This window comes from Lytechinus variegatus, chromosome 4 (assembly GCF_018143015.1).
Source record: "Lytechinus variegatus isolate NC3 chromosome 4, Lvar_3.0, whole genome shotgun sequence".
NCBI lineage: Eukaryota > Metazoa > Echinodermata > Echinoidea > Temnopleuroida > Toxopneustidae > Lytechinus > Lytechinus variegatus.
The window spans coordinates 59,515,935-59,535,808 of record NC_054743.1 but is presented as its reverse complement, the minus strand read 5'-3'; the positions used below and the strand labels follow the sequence as shown (position 1 = coordinate 59,535,808).

At 37.0% G+C, this 19,874-nt stretch overlaps 1 protein-coding gene and 1 long non-coding RNA gene across 2 annotated transcripts; both read left to right on the top strand.

The window, feature by feature from the left end:
- The first annotated feature begins 1,928 nt into the window (after nt 1-1,928).
- On the top strand, nt 1,929-12,193 carry LOC121414414. The gene is made up of 3 exons (XR_005969856.1): nt 1,929-1,939; nt 4,327-4,329; nt 9,121-12,193. It is a non-coding gene; the product is annotated as an uncharacterized LOC121414414 (long non-coding RNA).
- On the top strand, nt 6,202-9,069 carry LOC121414413 (headcase protein homolog). The gene has a single exon (XM_041607582.1). The coding sequence runs from the start codon at nt 6,351-6,353 to the stop codon at nt 8,262-8,264; it is 1,914 nt and encodes a 637-aa protein (XP_041463516.1). The 5' UTR covers nt 6,202-6,350; the 3' UTR covers nt 8,265-9,069.
- Nucleotides 12,194-19,874: the final 7,681 nt, after the last annotated feature.

Sequence of the window (19,874 nt, the reverse complement as noted above, 5' to 3'; positions counted from 1 at the left end):
ATGAAAAAGAAAAAGAACAGAAATTTAAATTCTCCTGAACACAACACACTATTCAATTGTTAATGGGAGAGGAACACATAAGTTTCATTTGGGAATTTCAGATCGTGTAGACATGATTCAAGTTTATTGAACCAACTTGAAACAAATATTCAATTGTATTTGCTAAGGAGTCTCCAAAATACTGCTAGACCATTAGATCCACATCTACAAATGATCCTGCCATTCAGATGAGCTTTTCTACAGTATGTTATCCACCAAAGCCAACTAGGCTATAATAAGGTAATTATATGTAATATCAGGGTCGTGAGAGTTCAGATTTTTATCTGATTTCAGAGTTTCTTGTTTTGATTTTCAGCTGAATTTCAGCTTATGTTGGCTTTCCTCTGTACAAAGAGTATGGGAGCTCTTTCTATTTCAGACTTTTTCAATACTCTTCAGCTTTTTTCAGATCTTTTTATTTGTGACCACTCAAACCCCCGTGGAATATATAGGGCAGTGGTATGCAGAATTCTATTATGATTTGATATTTTGTTGATGTATTGTAGAAGAATTTATGGACTTTGCTCCACAGGGAGCGGAGATTGTACATTCATTGCGTGTGGGCAAGCCGGAATCCAATGACTGGGGTCATCTCTAAAGCCCTTAGAGCCATAGTTGTCACGATGTATGGAATGCTAGATGTAAAATCATAATACATTTTGTATTAGATATACATGTTCCTGAGAGATATACAGTTTTGGGATCATATTATGAATGATTAGCTTTTATATCATGCAGCACGGGCGTAAATCTATGATGTCATGGTATTCAGGTGGGGGGATGGAACAATAGATCATCCCACCCCCTGAATAATAGGTGAGCACTAGGATTTTTGACAATGTCATGCAGATACATGTATGTCGGGCAAACCAGCTTGTTGCTGGTGCCCTATCTTACTTGATAGTCATAACCCAGGCACTGATGTGCAAGTGTAGATACAAGAAGGGGTGAAGGTATTGAAATTAATCCCATTTATATGTAACTTTCTCTTCTTTTCAGCATACACATGTATTGTTTGGGGCCTATTATGTATTTACATGTCCTCAAGATGGTATTATATTTCATTATAATTTTTTGTAATATAGAACTTTTAGAAGTCATTGAAACGATGGTACTTATATTATTGGTCTCTCTGATCATGAAATAACTTTATTTTCATTTGGTCCAATGCCAATTCGTCCAATTACCAACTTGTCTACTCTCATTCGGCCTGCCACCAGTTTGTCCAATATCCACATGGTCTAATTGCCATTTCGTCTAATAACCAGTTGGTCCAGTAGCCATTTAGTCCATATACAATTTGGTCTAATTAGACTAAGTCTTAATTGGGCAAAATGAATGAAAATGAAACGAATATTAGACCAACTGGTTATGAGACAAAATGGTCATAGACAAACTGGTGATTAGACGTAAGTGATGATTGGACCAAATGTTTATTGGACCTAACGGTTATTAGACGAAATGTTGATGGACGGAATGGTATTAGACTAAATGCAGGTAGACCGTATGGTTAGTGGACGAGTTGGCAGCACTTGGACGAATTGGCAATTTACCATGAAATATACTGAACAGAAGCTTTATTTTAAAACCATGCCTTAAAGGGGTTTCAACTGCATGTTGTGTCTAATTGACTGTGTCTTATAAATGACTAGTCTTGAACTATAACTATTGTGATAACTAATAGTAATACAAAGGATAAATTAGCCTATAATTTTATTTTATCATAGAAAAAGTAAAAAAAAATTGAGAGAAAGGGTAACTTTTTTGAATCACAAGACTACATTGTGCAGAATGTTGCATTATGGGTAATAAACCTGGCCAGATATGAATGGTTGAAGACTTGAGGTGGTGCTTTTAAGGCTAGTAACCGGTTTGCTTGCCCTTTAAACCTACATGTATGGTTATCTATGGATATTTTGTAGACAAAAATGGCAAAATTTGTTTGTTCGTTTTGGGCCATCAAATGTATTGATGTAGACATGAGTGACAATTTTTTTTTCAAAGGACCAAAATTATCAAATGCATGTCTTTCCTCCCCCTATTCTTGTCTGAATTTGTTCACCTGGTATCTTGTTTAGAAAGTGAGAGAAAATAATAATTAGGCATATAATTGCTTATATTGCACTTAACATATATACTTTATCAGAAGTCTCTAAGCACTCTACAGTAATGCAGCATGACTATTACCCTGGCTTTAACAGAGCAGCTTTTGCTCACGCTGCGTTTGAAGGAATAAATTCCTGCCAGATACCCATTCTCCTCACCTGGGTTGAGTGCAGCACATTGTGGATAAATTTCTTGCTGAAGGAAAACACACCGTGGCTTGGAAACAAACCCATGTCCCTCAGATTGAGAGACGAGAGTCATAACCACTAGACCACGATGCCATCATTTAGTCAAGGTCCATCTTGATCTTGACTGATGAGTGGAAGTTATTTTATGATATTTTAACTTCATGATATGTCTGAGTAATGTGAAAAATCTGTGTGCATATAGAAAAACCAATATTGCATTAATAGTTGATCTGTTTATTAATAATGCACCAATAAGGAATGATTGCTTTGCTTTTATATTGGACTATTTGTTGACTATATTTTAGATGTGGCCTTGATGAATGGTTATTGCCATTTCACAAGGTTCAGTTTAATTATTTTTGCCGTAGTAAGCACATAAGGGTATTGTTGGGTTGGGTTTATTGAAATATGAAAGTAACATACATGTGTAGATGTATAACATATGGTTTATATTTATTGGAGTTTGGTTTGGGTTGTGGAATGTCAATAAATTAATATTTCTGTGACTGTCTATTTCCCTTTTTTTATTTCAAGGGAGAGCTGGAATTATATCAGTGGTTTATTAACTTTTTTTCTTTGAAAACTTTATCAAAACCAGAGCAAGTATGTACAATACATACCTGTATATGTTTTATATATATATCAGTGGATAGGTACAAAGAAGTAGAAGAAGTTTCATGCATTATCATCGCTTTACGGCTCAGTATTTTGTGTTAAAAGTATTTGATCCTCAAAACTAGGCCTTGTTGAGTTTAGCACAAGCCTAAATTCTGTGACATCATTTCATGAAATAAGGTTGTGGTCATATTCCTTTGTGTATATTTTGATTGTATTTTTGTTTTCCAGATTACTAATTTGGAATTAATAATAGATTGCATAGAAAGGTATAATCAGAGGTATCTCCTGCTTTAAGTGATGAAATTGGTGGTGATTTTTTACCAGATTGCCAAGAAAGCGTGAATACTTGTAGGCAAGCAACCAGAGGGAGGACCTACGGCTCAATGTCCTCTCCGAAGGACCTGTTACTGAGGATTAATGCCTTACCAAAGGGTACTAGCGCACCGAGTGGGAATCGAACCCGGGTCAGTGGAATATGAATCCCCCGCTCTACCGACTGAGCCATCGCGCCTCCTACTGGTCTTGATCATATTTTTTTGCTCAGGCAAATACCAACTTGTATGCTGTATGTATGAATGAAACTTGCAAAATATAGGTTGTAGCGTATTGCCTTTCTTTTAATGGAAATTTCATTTTCACTCAAAATTTAAAAAAATATGACTTACCCCCCCCCCCCACCCCTGGCCATTCTCTGGGGAAAAAAATCATTGATTGATGTTGCTTATTGATATTACCATTGAAATACATAACTACATGTATATACTATGTCTCACTCTGACCTATGAATCCACGATTATTTCTCCTCGGATATTTTGCTTTCTTAAGCATTGTCAATGCATTACATACATGTACATGCATTGCGCATCATGTATGTTATTAATTTTGATTTTTTTTTAATTATATCTTTTTTAATTGATTTCCTTGTTTGTATATTATTAGTGTTGCATATTTTATGCTGAAAAATAATAATAAACCTTGTACAGTATACCGATTCATCTGTGGATGAGGGGAATTATTTTTCCTTGTAAAATATATTAATTGTCAATATATACTTCTATATTTAATTCATAATGATAAGCATTGCTGTAAAGTATCAGAGAAAACATTGCAATATGGGTTGTAATAAAAATGCATCATTATATCATTTCACGTCCCAAAGACTTGTTTTGTGATTTATGTCATGTATGTAATGTTGATGTTTCATATTTAACGTGGAGTAGTGTGCTAGTGGTCGCATAAGCTCAAATTGCGACAGTGAATACTTTTGCTCATCTTGTGTGTCAATTATTCTGAAATGAATATCTTGAATGAGTTGAAATTTTTAATCCACAATACTGATAGCATTCTGTAATTTTCCAATATAGGTGAATTACAGAATGTTGCAAGGATTATTATTAATTAATGAATGAACAGATTAAAAGGTGTTCGGGGAAAATAGTGAAGAGAAGGAAAAAAAAAGATGGATAGAGATAAACTGAAAGATGGATGTGGGTGTGGAGTCAAAGGATAAGTGGGTGAATAGGAGAAAGTGAACGAATTGATGAATCAGGGAAGAGATCAAAGGATGAATAAACAATGAAAAGGATCGTGGATGGATAGATGGATGGATGAATAGATAGGTAGATAGATAGATAGATAGATGATAGATAGAGGATAGATAGATGATAGATACAGGATAGATAGATAGACAGATAGATAGATAGAGGATAGATAGAGGATATATAGATAGATAGATAGATAGATAGATGATAGATAGAGGATAGATAGATGGATGGGTGGGTAGTTAGGTAGGTAGGTAGGTAGGTGGATTAACTTTATGGGCTAGATGGATTGAAAGAATAAAAAGTACAAAAGTAAAGGGATGGAAGAATCAATGGATCAAGTTTGGAGGGGCGGATGGATAGATACATGGATTTTTAATAGAACTGAGAAATTGGATGAATGGATGGATGGATTTATGAAGGGATGGACTGATAGATGAATGGAGGGACTCGGCAAATGGATGAAGTAGGGAATGGACAGATGAAGAGATGGACTGATACATGAATTGAGAGCCTGGATGGATGACCTACAGAAGGGATCAATGGATAAGTGTGAGAGAGATGTATGGATGGATGGATGGATGGATGAATGGATGGATGGATGGGTGGGTGGGTGGATGGATGGATGGGTGGATTGATGGATGGATGAATGAATGGGTAGGTGAGTGAGTGGATGGATGGATGAGTGGAGGAATGGATGGTGGATGGATTGGGTGAATGGGTGGAAGGGCGAACGGACGGATGGTCGGTGGTTGGGTGGATGAATGGATAAACTGGAGAAGGGTAAATATTGATGAAGTAGGAAAAGAAGCAATAAGGAATGAAAGAGGATTTAAATTCGAATTCCTAACTAATTAAAAGATATCTTAATTAAATCTGTAATACGATTGGTATACCTAACTACAGTCCACCTGGATCTATTCTAAATCCCTGCAATTTAGAGTTGGTCCCCCGGCCAAGCAAAAGAAAGAAAGATTGCTAGACAGAAGGAAGGAATTTAGGAAAGAAAGAAAGAAAGATTGATAGACAGAAGGAAGGAAGGAAAGAAAGATTGATAGACAGAAGGAAGAAAGAAAGGAAGAGAAGATATATAGATCTAGCATTAGGAAAAGAAAAAAAATAGGAAAGTAAACGCAAGAAAAGGGACAATGTCTCCCGCTTATTTACCAAATTTTTTAAATGTTTTTTATAAATGAATTGAATGTCAAAATCATAAAGATGAATAGGAGTTTGCACGTCCGTCAATCGATCATTATCTAATATTACGTAATGCATTGCACTGTCCCGGAAACAACGGTGTACAGTTGTATGCTAATTGGTCCCGAGCGAATGCCCCCAAACCCCTATTAAATTACCAATTGCATTCACTGCTGCTATAGCTTATAATTCGTACGTACAATTTCCTATTTTATCATGACCACACTGGAACCCTGGTTTGAAGGAGTACAGTATGATTTACAACGTTAGAGAATCAAAACAAACGAGTTGATCCCTGAATGCTGCTTGGCACAGTTACGGTAAACCCGTCAATGCAAAACCACAATGTCGTGCGCAAAAGATAAGCCCGAGTTGTTTACTTGCAGCTCTATGCAAATTTGCAATTACATCATCTCGGTCCAATCACCGAGCCTGATAATTTACACTGTCGAGGCTTGGTCCAATGACAGACCTTGAACCAAATATGCTAAAAGCCGATCTGGGCACCGAGACACGCCTCCAGCGGACCCCAAAAATCCAAACAATCATCTCGAAAGCGTGAGACGACCCTCATGTGCATTTGTTTACATCATAAATTGGACTGAATTTTGGGATTTATCAATACCCCGTTACAACCATTCTGTGTAAAATGTAATCGTCTATGTTTTGTCGGACAGCCATGCCGTTCTCTCGCGATGATAAACAGCATAGAGCCGACCAATTTCGCCAGCAAGTAGAAGAACAGCTGGATGAGCAAGATGCTGGCGATGGTGATGGCGAAGTAAACAACAATGAACACGAGGAGCCATGTTGTGTTCCGTTGAGTTGCACTGAAGGCGGACCTGTGCACACGGACGATCCGGATGACTGTCAAAAAGTTGTCTGCAACAATCCAGAGTGTACACAGGGGAAATACATGCATAAGATTTGCTTTGATATATGGGAGGATGAAGTTCTGACATATCTGCGATCGTCTGGTCGGGCGAGAAGCTGGTCGGAGAAGCAGCGTCGCCAGAATTTGTGGACAAAGAAAGGCTACGACTTGGCGTGGAAAGCATGCTCGTGCAAGTGTGGCAAGGGTCATCTACGGAAGGACCTGGAATGGATCCCGCCGAAGCTCCCCGAGGGTGCTGCTGCTGAGAATGCCCAGCAACGTAGACATCGACGCCGCAAGAAGTCCAATGAGAAACCAACCATTGGCCGAGCTAATTCGATCACTTCAAGTTCTGGAAATGGCAATGGAAATGGCAATGGACATGGGAATGGAAATGGCCACGGAAATGGACACGGTAGACTGCGACACACATCTGCTTCCTCAACAGCATCGACCGAAAGCAACCACACTCCACCACAAAGTCCAAGTGTTTATCAACCAGGCAGCAAGAACCAACGTTTTCCACCACAGATAGCAGTGGTTTCGAATCCACCTACCAGTACCACTTCTGCTGCCACAGCTGCAACTTCTAGCCACTCAGCAACACCAACCACAACAGCAACATCGACTGCTAGTACATCGGCGCCCGCTGTAACCCCAACATCAGTGAGCCACAGCACGCAGTCACAGAGCCATGATAATTGGAATAAGCGGCAACATGGTGGAAGCAGTGGAGGGAAAATCCAGAATCAACCCCATCATTTTGTATCTCCGATGCCACAGCAGCAGTATCAGGGGCCACAATCCCATCACGACTACCATGGGCCACCACTGAATATGGCCCATCACCAACAGGGTGGCAACAGGCAGGCCCAACCTTCCAACAGATCACCACAATTTCATCACGGTGGACCACCCGATTTCCGACCGCAGGGAGAGAGGTCTGGCAACATGCAAGCTGCCCTCAACACCAACTTCTTCAGCAGCAACGTCTACTGGAATCCCACGACAGATAATATGCCTCCTCCTGGCAGCAGTTCAAATAGCAGTGGCAGTGGCGGAACTGGTACACGAGGTTTCTTACCACGCTTGGATCTGTCTGCCTTCTACCAGGTGTTGCCGGCACACAAGCTCAACTCGTACCACATCAAGATGGAAGAGGACAGTCAGCCGGAGTCCGAGGAGATACGCTCCTTCATATTCGCGACTCTCAATATACATGGCACCCGCGTCATTCCATGTTCAGTGTGTACGAGGAAGCTTCCCGTCTTTGATCGCTATCCTCTGATCGATGGCACATTCTATCTTACTCCGCAACGACAGGGCGATGGTAACAACAAGGGTCTACAAGTTGGTCTCCAGAGCTCCCAGTACCTGAATGCTGTCTGCATGCAGTGCTTAGAGGGTGTTCAGCGGATCGTCTGCCGTATATGCAAGTCGCGCTGGGATGGTAGTCATCACCAGCTGGGGACGCTCTACTCCTACGACATCTTTGCGGCCTACCCCTGCTGCCCGGGGAGGGCGGGATGCAAGCGGTGCGGCAAGCCAGTCATCGACCCCACCCGCGGCACGCACTTCTTCAGCGAGTACTCGAGGAGTATACAATGCCCCCACTGCGGCGTTCCCGACTTCCACTTTGTGAAACCGCTGAGCAGCTACGAAGTCCACTCCAATTCTGTACAATCGATCAATGTATGTTAACCACTTGATCGCTTAGAAGAGTGCTGATTCAGTGTACATGTAAGCATACTCCAGCGGAAAGCAAGGATTTTGAATCGCATTATTATGGCAAAATCTTAGACCGATTTGAACTCTCTCGAGCCTGATACGGTGTTATATTTTCTGACCTTTTCATACATAGTATGTTTTCTTATTTTCTCATTTTTAAAACTTAGTATATTGTTTGATATCTATATTTTTTGAAAGCATGGTAATTGAACTTATCAAGATGCTTTGTTTAAAGCATAGATTTTGTTCCTATACAAAGCAGTTCATACATATGTGTAAAGCATTTATCAATATTGATGTTTTTTGTATTTAAGCAAGTATAATCAATTTGTTTGTAAATTGTTGATCACATACATACATGTTTACATTGTATTTGATAGTGTGCTTTATCATCAATGATCAGTTGATAACGAAAGATGACTGATGGTATTGATTTTCATGCTCTCTGCTGAATTGCCAAGATTTAGGATATGCCTAATTATCAAAATTGGCTGGCACTCAGTTGGCAAAGTTAGCAATTTCTGTGTTTGATCATGTGCTCTAAGTATATATAAAATTACTCTCAGCATACTGGTAATAGGTCTCCTGGGACCAGTTGCAGAAAGAGTTGCAATCAAACGCAACTCAAAAAATCTTGCGCAACTTGATTTTCAGTCGATGAAGCACCCGCAATGGGGACTTGCGCTTGATATTTTGACGTGCGTTTAAACGCAACTCTTTCTGCAGTAGGCCCCTGAAAGGAAAAATACTGAACTTTAACAACAATAAACAATTAGTTTTTTTTAAGTTTCAGTTCATTTTGGGAGAACATGTACGTAAAGGTTCATAGATTGAAGCTCCAGATCAATAATGTTACGAGTGTAGAAATTATTATTAAAATGCATATCCTGATTGAATTATTTAAAGAGAAATTACTCCAGGGCCCCATCTTACAAATAGTTATGGTATGATCGAACCGATCTACCTCAACTGTATGGAGATCCATTGATGTCATAATTTTTGTCTACAATTTGTACAGTGTTCTTTGTTGTTATGTAAACAAAGAGAAGCACACTGAATTTTTCAAGAAATGAATGTATGAATTAACAGCATATCTAAACACTGTTTTGAGCAAACATGCATTTTAGGTGTTGATGTTGCTGGCTTTCCATAGTTATGGTTGATCGTATCAATCGTAACTCTTTGTAAGATGGGCCCTGGTCACTTTCAATGTGGAAAGACAGAAAAGAAAATGCTTATTTGTTGTTCAGACAGACAATTGTCGTTAATTTCTTAAATTATTTCCATTTTAGTGAGTCAGACTTGAGCGGTTGACCTTTCTTCTGTTTTGTGGACTGACACATTGAGCATATCATTGATAACGTTTTCAACAACTTACATCTAGTCATTCAATGTGAAGAGAATTCATTGATTAAAAATAAAGGCAGAGGCTTTGATTCTTTGTTTCTTTCCTGGCAAACCTATTAAAGGGGTCTTCCATTATTAAAGTTAGTGAATAAACTTCACAAATGCATGCCATTCAGTTTTGAAGCATTTGTTGTTGCTCTGCCTGACAAGCTTTCATGAAATTTCTGAACATCTGCTTGAAATATGAATGTTTTTATTTGGAAAGATCTGAGATGGATAATCTGTTCCAGTAACACATACATGTATACCAACTTAATATTTTCTTATGGTTGATTTAGTACTCAAGAATACTATGTCAATATTTCACTGGAAATGTCCATAACTTTTGATGTACTCTTCAGAAATTATGAGAAATATGAAGTTTACATTAAAAACATGAAGCTTGAGTGTTGGTAAAAGTCGAAAAAGTGGCTTTTGTGTGGAATTTGAACTCATCTTAATAAATGAGGAGATGGCAAAATTTTTGTTTTGATAATTTAATGAACACTTTTGAAACAGTCATTGATCTTAATTTCCATCATTGGGGAGAAGCCTTGCATTATATTTTCATAGATTATTCATCAAACTCATAGAAAACTGTTAGACAATTTGGGGAAAAATGGAGAATGTTTGTGAATATGAAGTGGACCAACATTGGAATGTGGGGTATTTTCCCAACTCTTGTGCAAGAAAAACAAGTAAAGGGGGAAAAAAATGTGCATTTGATTTTATTTCTTGGAAAGGAGTTTGAAAGTGCTATCATCTTTATCATTATACAGCAGCTGTTTAGCACTATAATTTTGTTTTGTATGATGTAGTTTACAAGTTATCTGGACAAGCCAAATTATATTAATTCTTGTTTCAATTAAAAATACATGTGTGTAGATTTAGCATTTAGGATATGAAAAGTGATTAATTCAGCTTTTTATTTTTAATATATGATTATCACATGTACATTGGTATCTTGTCAATTCAAGTTGAATCCTTCCTTCATTTTATTGACGAGGAGTTAGAGAAGGAAAACCTCCCATTCCATATTATTGTATAATATTTTATTTTCTATTTTAACCATAACGTTTGAATTTGTCATTCTTTCAAAGTTTTGTAAGGGATTATTTTAGAATGAAACAAAGGAATATGGTTCCATTTCAACCACTGCCATTGTGTCAGCTGACAAGTCATTTATATGCATTTGGTACTCTCCACCCAGGGGCCTGTAACATATACTTCAGTTATACTGTAGTTTACTATAACTGTACATCTGTATTAAACAACAAAAAGTTACAATGATGGTATCTATTTGTTGCACACCACAGGTGTTGATGTACATGTAAATTGGTCAAAACTCTCAGCTGGGGGAAAATTGTCAAATATATGCTTTGAGAGCTGATATTGCTACGTGTAGCATAGCAGTGATGAGTGAAGGATCCATGTTTTATCAATCGATAAAGTATATTTAAAATTTTGATTGAAACGTTTGTATAGGTCGTTCACATATTTTTCATATTTATTTCATGTATATGTATTTGCATTTGAAACGGTATGTATTGAATTTTGAGTTCATACATATGCATATTGGAGTTGTTTCCCTTTTAGTGGATTTTTTTTTTTCAATTTTGTACTTATAGATTCTGTGATCTAAATCACTGACGATTTGGGGGAACCTACATGATCCTTCAGTAACCTGATACTGAATGATTAAATTAGAAACAAATTTAAATATTTTGAAATTTGAGAAGATCATTATTCAGATGAGTAAAGTATTTTATGTACCAGCCGAAAGATACTATATTATTAAAAGATAAATCAAAAGGCCTATACATGGAGAGGCGTTCAAATTTAATTTGATATAAATTATAAGGGTTGGAATAAGAACTTGACCCTTTTACATAGTCAGATTCACAACTCAAGTAGATATTATGAATGTTACAGAAATGTGCAAAAAAAAAGAAGATTATAACAAAGTATTGTATATGTTTTAGATTTTCCATGCATTTATTTTATTTTCAAAGGTAGTCTTACTCTTATGAGGCCTAGATGCCTTCAGTCTTAGCCAGTATTAGAATGAACTGTAGTATGTAACTGTGTATGTAGCAGTTATTTGGTTATTTGTGTTTGTTTATTAGACTATAAATAGTCTACTCAGTTGAATTTCATTTTTGCTTTTGCATCCAATATATATGTTTAATAATACTTTTACCTCATGTTTTGTACTGTATATAATGCTTTGAGAGAATTTATTTTTGGCTTGTACATGTCCCATGTGTGCGAGAACCTGTCAGATAATTATGTTGCATTTACTCTTAATGTCAACCCCCCCCCCCCACCCCTTCATCTCCATTTCAGTTGTTTATTTTGCTTTCACACCTGCTATTACAAAAATAGGAGAAAATACTCGCTACATGTTTTTGGAAACATTGAAAAGCATTCGGTAACATTACAAAGGTGTTAGTAAACAGATACTGATTCCTATTGTATTTTACATTGTTTGTATGGATGAAAAATCAAGGAAGAAATAAAATCAAATTCGTGCAGATACTTTCAATCGGGGACTGAAAAATGAAATGGCTATATATGTAATTATCTAGCCATACATGTACGTTTGTATGAACTTTTGATGTCAGAATGCAATACAAATGCACATAATTCGCTATTGGATTTCAAGCTGGTATTTTCTAGTTGTTTTTTCAGGTTCAGGCAGGTGTGAATGTCTCCAAAGAAATGAATTAGCTATTTAGACTGTCAACAAAATTGTAATTTATGTGTAACTGCCTAAATTAGCCATATAGTAATTAGTCTACCCATTACCAGACCCCTCCCTATCTATACACCCAGTAGATGGTCTGCCCGAATTGCAGACACAATCCTTACAATTTACGGCAATTCTGCCACTTCTTGATTATAATGTCAATTAGGGTCTGTATCTGCAGACTAGCGTATTTTCACTGAATATATACTTGTACATTAAACAATTTGATTTTAATTACAAACTAGGTTGTGTCTATACAACTACAAAGTACATGTTCGTTTGCTTCAAGATAGTGTATTTACAATCTGATTGCCTCACAGTCATTTACAGTAGAATGAATAGAAAACAATGTATTTTGAGCATATTTGTAAAACATCCAGGCAGTTGAGACAAGTTGTGCAAGCAGGATTTCTGGCCAGTTGATTAAAAAGAATTATTTGACAATAGAAAGTTTACAAGGAATTTCACTTGATGGTCAAACATGTTTATCTTGAAGGTGTAAATGAGAAAGGCTTAATATCGTGTTTGATAAAGTATGTACACTCGTACATCAAAGAAAGAATGCACATAGAGGAAAGCATAAAATGCATCTTTAACATAATTTATGAACTGTTCAGATATGTCACCAATGATCAGGTATCATGCTTGTTGACATCTTGAACTACACTTGAGAATCGCTATCAAAATACCAAAATCTATGGCGACACATTGTAATTTTGTAGTCCTACATGCATATTTCAAGTAGTTTGTCCTTGGCCACATCAATGTATGCCTACATGTAGAAATATACATTGTAAGAAGACTTCCCATGGAAGGTAATCCCCAAGCCAACCTAAAATTTGTCCACCATGAGTTATCATTTGATGATGGTGTCCTCAGGGGAGGAGCGTCCTCTGGGAGTGTATCCTGTGGGAAGAGGGGTCCTCTGGGGAGTGGTATCCTTTGTGGAGGGGTGTCCTCATGGAGGGATATCATGTGGAGAGGGGTGTTCTCCAGGGAGGTTTGTCCTCTGGAAAAGATAGCCTTTCAGAGGGATATCCTGTGGGGATGAGTGTCCTCCAGGGAGGTTTTTTCTTCTGGGAAGGATATCCTTTTGGAGGGATATCCTGTGGGGATGTGTGTCCTCTGGGAGGGGTATCCTCGGGCAAGGGGTATCCTCTAGGGAGGAGTATCCTCTTGTGTCTAGGGAGTGTTGTCCATTACATGGAGCTCATCTAAAAAAAAGATGTGGTTCTAAGTCCGAGGGAGGGGATATTTCATGTGGGCATTATCCTCTTACAAGGGTGTACATGTACATGACTTGAGGCATGCGACAAGAGTATTATAGGAAGCTCTAGAAAGCATGGATGGTCTTTAAATTGAAACATTTATGAAACCGTATTTCATTTGTTTTTGCCTCTTTGTATTGAACTTGCGGAAACAAGCAATCTTGTTTTATTTGAAGTCGTAACTGTTTTACTGAATTTTCTTCATCTTTTATTCATTCCCTGTTGAGAATCTTGAGATCTATAACCAGATATAATCCTGTGTAACTGTATGTATGGTATGACCACAATGTGTAAGAGAAAGAAATGAATGCTTTTTAATACTTGTATGAAGAGGATCACTCATTGACTTATGGACTTGTATATGTTTTAAGTTATATTGTGACAATGAAATAGTTTGGAACCGAAAAGAAAAATCGATATTGTGTACATGGAGGCTAATTTTGCTCGTTGTTCAAATTAGATTTTCTTTTTCTCAGCTTGCTCAGAGTTGTTACATGAGAAGCACATTTTCTGAAATGAGTTCCAAGGGTAACTCGCTTAAATGTTTAAAAATGTGCGAAATACTGAAAAGCTTTGAAGTTTAGATCACTGAAGTTTATATTGATTTAATATCATTTCAGATTAAATTATATCTTTAATCATGAATCATACTAGATGGCACTTATTGTGATCATGAGCACTGAGCATATTAGACTGACTACACTACAAGGGGTAACTTTTCTGAGTTTATTATGATAATGGCATTCAACAAAAAATTTGCAGCTTTTCGAGGTTTGTCTTGTTTTATCAAAAAGGGTTAAACAAGCGGGGCGAAGATGTCACAAGCCCTCCCTTTTATCGGATTGTATTTGATGAAGATACAAATACAGCACTTTAATCTATCCAAGGTAAGGTTCTCAAAGGGTATGGCCCTATCACTGATATTTTGCACCTTTAAAAGAAAACTCATAACAAATATGAAAAATGTACAAACCCTTCAGAAAAGTGACATTGCCATAAAAATATTGGAAACGAAAGCCTGCAAATATTTCATTGTTTTAATCCAAGATGGTTACACTGTTTGGCTTGTCATGGCAAAAACAGAAATACAATGTTTGAAATTAGAATTAAACATCCAAAATGAAAATGAGGCTTGTACTGTGTACCCTAGCATCACTTTTTAATCATTTGCACATGCAATGCTAAAATATACAAAATGAATAAATATGTTAATTTGATTTTAATGATCAAGTTTTGATCAGATATTTGTTGGTTTAAATATACTAAATTCAAATCAACTTGCTGTTAACTCTGTGGAGTGGCCCCTTCATGGTGCATTTCCATGTCCTGTGGAGAGTATGTAGAAGTCCATGGTCCCTTAGTTTCTTGAAAGAATTTGCTTTCTTATGAATAAGCAGGTGATGAAGATGAGAAGAGTCATCAAATTTATTTCATAAAGCACAGAATGCAAGTTTGTCTTGGAAAGGTATTAATCTTGCATGCCAAGAAAGGTGACAGATATATTTGATGTTTATTTGTATCCACGTGTTATTGAAGATGTTAATAGATAAGGATCGGCATTTGGCTCCCCTTCCAGTGTTATTATACACACTTGGAAATTTGATTGTATGCCTATGCCTTATGACCGAGTCTGTGAAAGGAGGAGAAAAGAAGTGATATTATTATTATATTTACATTGTATTTGTTCTTTGACTGTTGTTGTAGAGAAGCTTGTTTTTGTCAGAAGTCAAATAGGATGCTCAAATAAACTGGAGAATTTATATGGTTTGAAAATATCGGTTGTTTCTTGTTTTATTCAGATCCAGAAAGTTTCATGAAAAGTTTTGTGAATGATTTTCACTGACGAATTTGCCCTCAGCCAACCAGATGGTAGGATTTCAGTAGCTTGTAACAAGAGTCTGTGAAAATCATCATTTATCCAATGAAATTACTGTCTCTTCAGTTATCAATCGCCCGGCACGAAGTGATGATTGGACCAAATGGTTGTTATATAAAATGATACTGGACATGCTGGACGGAATGTCAGACTAAATGAAAGTAGACCATGTGGTGAGTGGACGAGTTGGCAATTTACCTTTCCCCTCTTATCAGATCCATGCACTGCCAAAATACTGAGTCTTTCAAAGCCAGGCCATCCACCCTGCCCTGGACAAAACTTTGTTGTGTATAGGGATAAAAATAGACACAGACAAAGCAAACAAAATTGACACACGAAACTCGTTTATTATGCATTGAAGGGGAATCCCCATCATGACAATAACAAAGCTTTAGTCATCAACAAAGATAGTCTAGCTCGAAGTCGGATTTGATATCAAATGTGAAATTCGATGTATTTTTAAATGGCAATCTTTTTCATCTTCTTTTCTTCCTCTCCATTTTTATATACCTCCACTTTTCCTTCTTTTTTTTCTCCTTCATTCCCTATATAGCTTCTTCTTCGTCATCTTCCTCTTCTCCCTTTCTTCCGGCTCTCTTATTCCTATTCTCCTCCTTCTTCTCTTTCTCCTCCTTTTTTTCTTCTTCTCTTCCTTCTCCTTTTTTTTCTTCTCCTTCTCTTCCTCCTTCTTCTTTTCTTCTCCTTCTCTTTCTCCTTTTTTTTCTTCTTCTTCTTTTCTTCTCCTTCTCTTTCTCCTTCTTCTTTGATTCTTTGATTCGTTGTATTTCCATGCGGGTCACAATTATTTACAGGGTATGTATAAATCATTTTAATAAATATATTTTGACGCGCGTTTATGGTGGTTTTACAAAAATACCAGCGCTCGCACATCGTTGAATGCCCACACGGCCCCACCCACCCCTCCCTCAAGATCGACAAAATAATGTACGAAATAATGCACACTGGATTTTCATATCAATATCATATTTGACTTCCTGCAATGTAAACAATATTAGCCTAAACTCATGGTGCAAAAATGCACGTCGTCCCGGAAGTTTTTTTCCCCGCCGTTATTTTGGACGCGTGCCAACTTTAACATCTATTTCCGTCTTCCCTCTTTCTTCCTCTTCTTTCTCCGTTCGCTTCGGGTTTTTTTTCATACTGAGCACCAGCAAAGAGCTGATGATATATCAAGAACGTTGACGAATTTAAACAGTAGATCCAGATTAGTCTAGCCGGAAACGGGGTTAAAAAATGGCCTACATTCTCTTTGGGGGGGAGGGGTCATTACACTTGATTTTTCCCCGTCGAAATATTTTTGACGAGCCCCCCCCCCCCCCTCAAAAAAAAAATGCCATCACTCCGATACCCCCTAGGTTCTAAAGCTCCCTTCGTCTTTACGCCGGGGAGGCTGGGGGGGGGGCGGTGATAAACACTTTTACTGATTATTTTTTTAATAGGTGTTTGATCGGGCCCCCTCCCTTCTATCATTACCTATTGGAAGGAATTTTAAAAAAATACAATTTATCCTATAACATAATATTTTTGACAGGAAAGCTAACACACTACTCCCCCCACTTATATTGTAGGATCGTTCGGGGAAGGTTGATTTGTTTACCATATAGCCCTTCAATCATTTCGGGGGGAATATTTAAAAAAAACTTCTGTAGCCATTTTTCTTCAGGATTTCTTTCTGAAGTGAGCCCCTAAAATACGTTTTAACCCATGCAATACAGATTACCTTGTGAAGGGGGGGGTGGTAACATAAAGAAAACCTTCTCATTGTCTCTTTTTTTAGCTCATCCCTGAATATTGGCCAAACTGCCTCTGACGAGAGATGGCGCCCTTAACATTGCAACATATCTCTAGCTCTACGCATTGCACCCAGTATCTTAGCAGTTTTTATCTCAAAATTTTCTCCATATATTCATCCAAAGACATAAATAAACAATGATTGCACATTGCTTGTCCAAAATTGTCAGTTCCATAACTGAAAATGATGAAGTTCGCCCCGAAATGGAGCACTTACAAAAAGTAAATTTAGTGTACAGAGATGGTAGCCTCGCGTCCTTCGACGTGTGTGCCCAATCGCCCCGTGAATAAAATCTTGGGTAGACCCTATATATCTTAGTCATTAATCATTTCTTCTAAGGTTACACCAAATACCACCCGGGGGTTCAATAACACACGTATATATGATATCTTGTATAACCGAAAGTATACAAATAATAAAAAGCTAAACAAACTCACAAAACAGAAGTTTTCATACGTTAAAAAAAATACAGAGTGCATCTGTACATTAATTTGGCCCATAGGCTTACAGTGCAACACTTTTTTAAAATATTATATTCAGTTCTATATTTTTGGCAATGATTGGTTTTATCAGTGGCTTTCTAACATAAGATATCTCTGGATATAATTATCTGAAATGTAAAACAGCATGGCATTATGCAGGGGTGGATCCAGCTTTCGCTATTAGTGGGGGTTGCGACTTTTACCTGTATTTTTCCCCGATCGGCCGCTCAAAGTTGATTTTGAAGGGGTAGTCCTATGATAGTCACTTCTTAGCTATATTTTTTTATAAAACAACATACATATGTAATAATTTCATAAGCCCCATTTAAATAGTGAGAGAGAGAAGCGAGAGCTTTTTTTTTTAATTTCGTCTATTTTGTCCTGAAATTGAAAAGGCTGGGCAGCCCTGAGCAAGATTTATTTGTAATAATATAATTTCTGCGAGCGCAAAGGGTAAGTAGAAATTTTTAATATTATGTTCTGGTCTGATAGTAATTAAGGTATCTGTTAGGGACAGTTTGCAGTTAGCCACGATTTCAACAAGGCGAGCGCGCCAAGCGAGAGCTGATAATTTTTTATATTCCGAACTAAAAAATTGACATTCTATAAGCACTTTTTGTAATCATGAACTGGATAGGTATATAACTAAATAATGCGAGCTGAATAAAAAATAGATTTAGACCAAAAAACGGGACACTATATTCATATTTTGCAAATTATATGAAAAGGTGGGTAATTGAACATGTTCCTACATAAATAATGCGAGCGCGAAGAGCGAGCAGAAAATTTGTGATATTCTGATCTAAATAAACTGGATATTCAAACATCCATGTTTTAAATAAAGACAACTCTGTATCTCAATGAACACGCGTGCGCTTGCTTTAAATTTATACCTATAATCTGGACATTCGATATTTTATCATGAAAATGATAAGTCAATTTGAGCACAAATTCAAGCACTGTGTATAGGAAAATTGTGAAGTGGATATGGATCGCACTTTATGCGAGCTCTAAGCGCGAGCTGATATTTTTAATGTCATTTCGACCTATATAGGACCGGGACACTCATACATAAGGACATTTTATGAAAATGATGACTATCTTTCTATCCCTTCCTATATCCCTCTTCCTATATAAGCTCGAACTAAACTTGTCGAGATTCCTTTCTACTATTATAAGGAATTCATGAAAATTTTATCATCTTATTTATCAGTCTAATAAGCCTTATGAGAGCGCGAAATTTTTCGATAGTTTAAAGGTCTGACAACTGGACATTTTAAGCACTCATTATGAATAGGATGCATGGGTTAATATATTTATAACAATTAATTTGACCGCAAATCGCGGGCCGATTTTTTTATATACTGCATGTCAGTCATCATGGTCATGAAAGGGGGATAGTTTGTTATATAATTATTATACAGAGGTATATACTCTACTCACCAATCAAAATGCAAGCGCGCAATGCTAGCTGATAAGTTTTGATAATCCAACCTGAAAAGGGATATACCGTATTGATATCTTAATGGAATAAACGAAGAGAATATGTACATGTATTTGACAAAACAAATACAGTAATGTGAGTGCGCAGAGCGAGCTGAAAATGTTGATACTCAGGTAGTAAAATATATATAGTTACAGAGCACTTAAAAAAATCAATTGGTAGAAATCAAACAAAATAATGGAAGCTCGATGTCGGAATGCGCCTCCCGTGCTTCACTCCCCCCCCACCCACTTTTTTTTCTTCCAAAACCGTGTACAAAAACGTAAAAATTACCATATGATTATGATTTGTTGCATATGGTCAGCCCACTTTGAAAACCGTTCCACGGCCCCTGTTAGGTTGCAGTCTATACGAGTTAAACATTTTGCAGCTATTATAAAAAAAAAGTAATTTTGGCTTGCTTTCTAGCTAGGAATTTTAAAGATAAATATGCTGAAAACAAAATAAAAAACATTATTGTGAATAATTAAATTAAACACAATTAAACTCAACAATTTCAACTGTT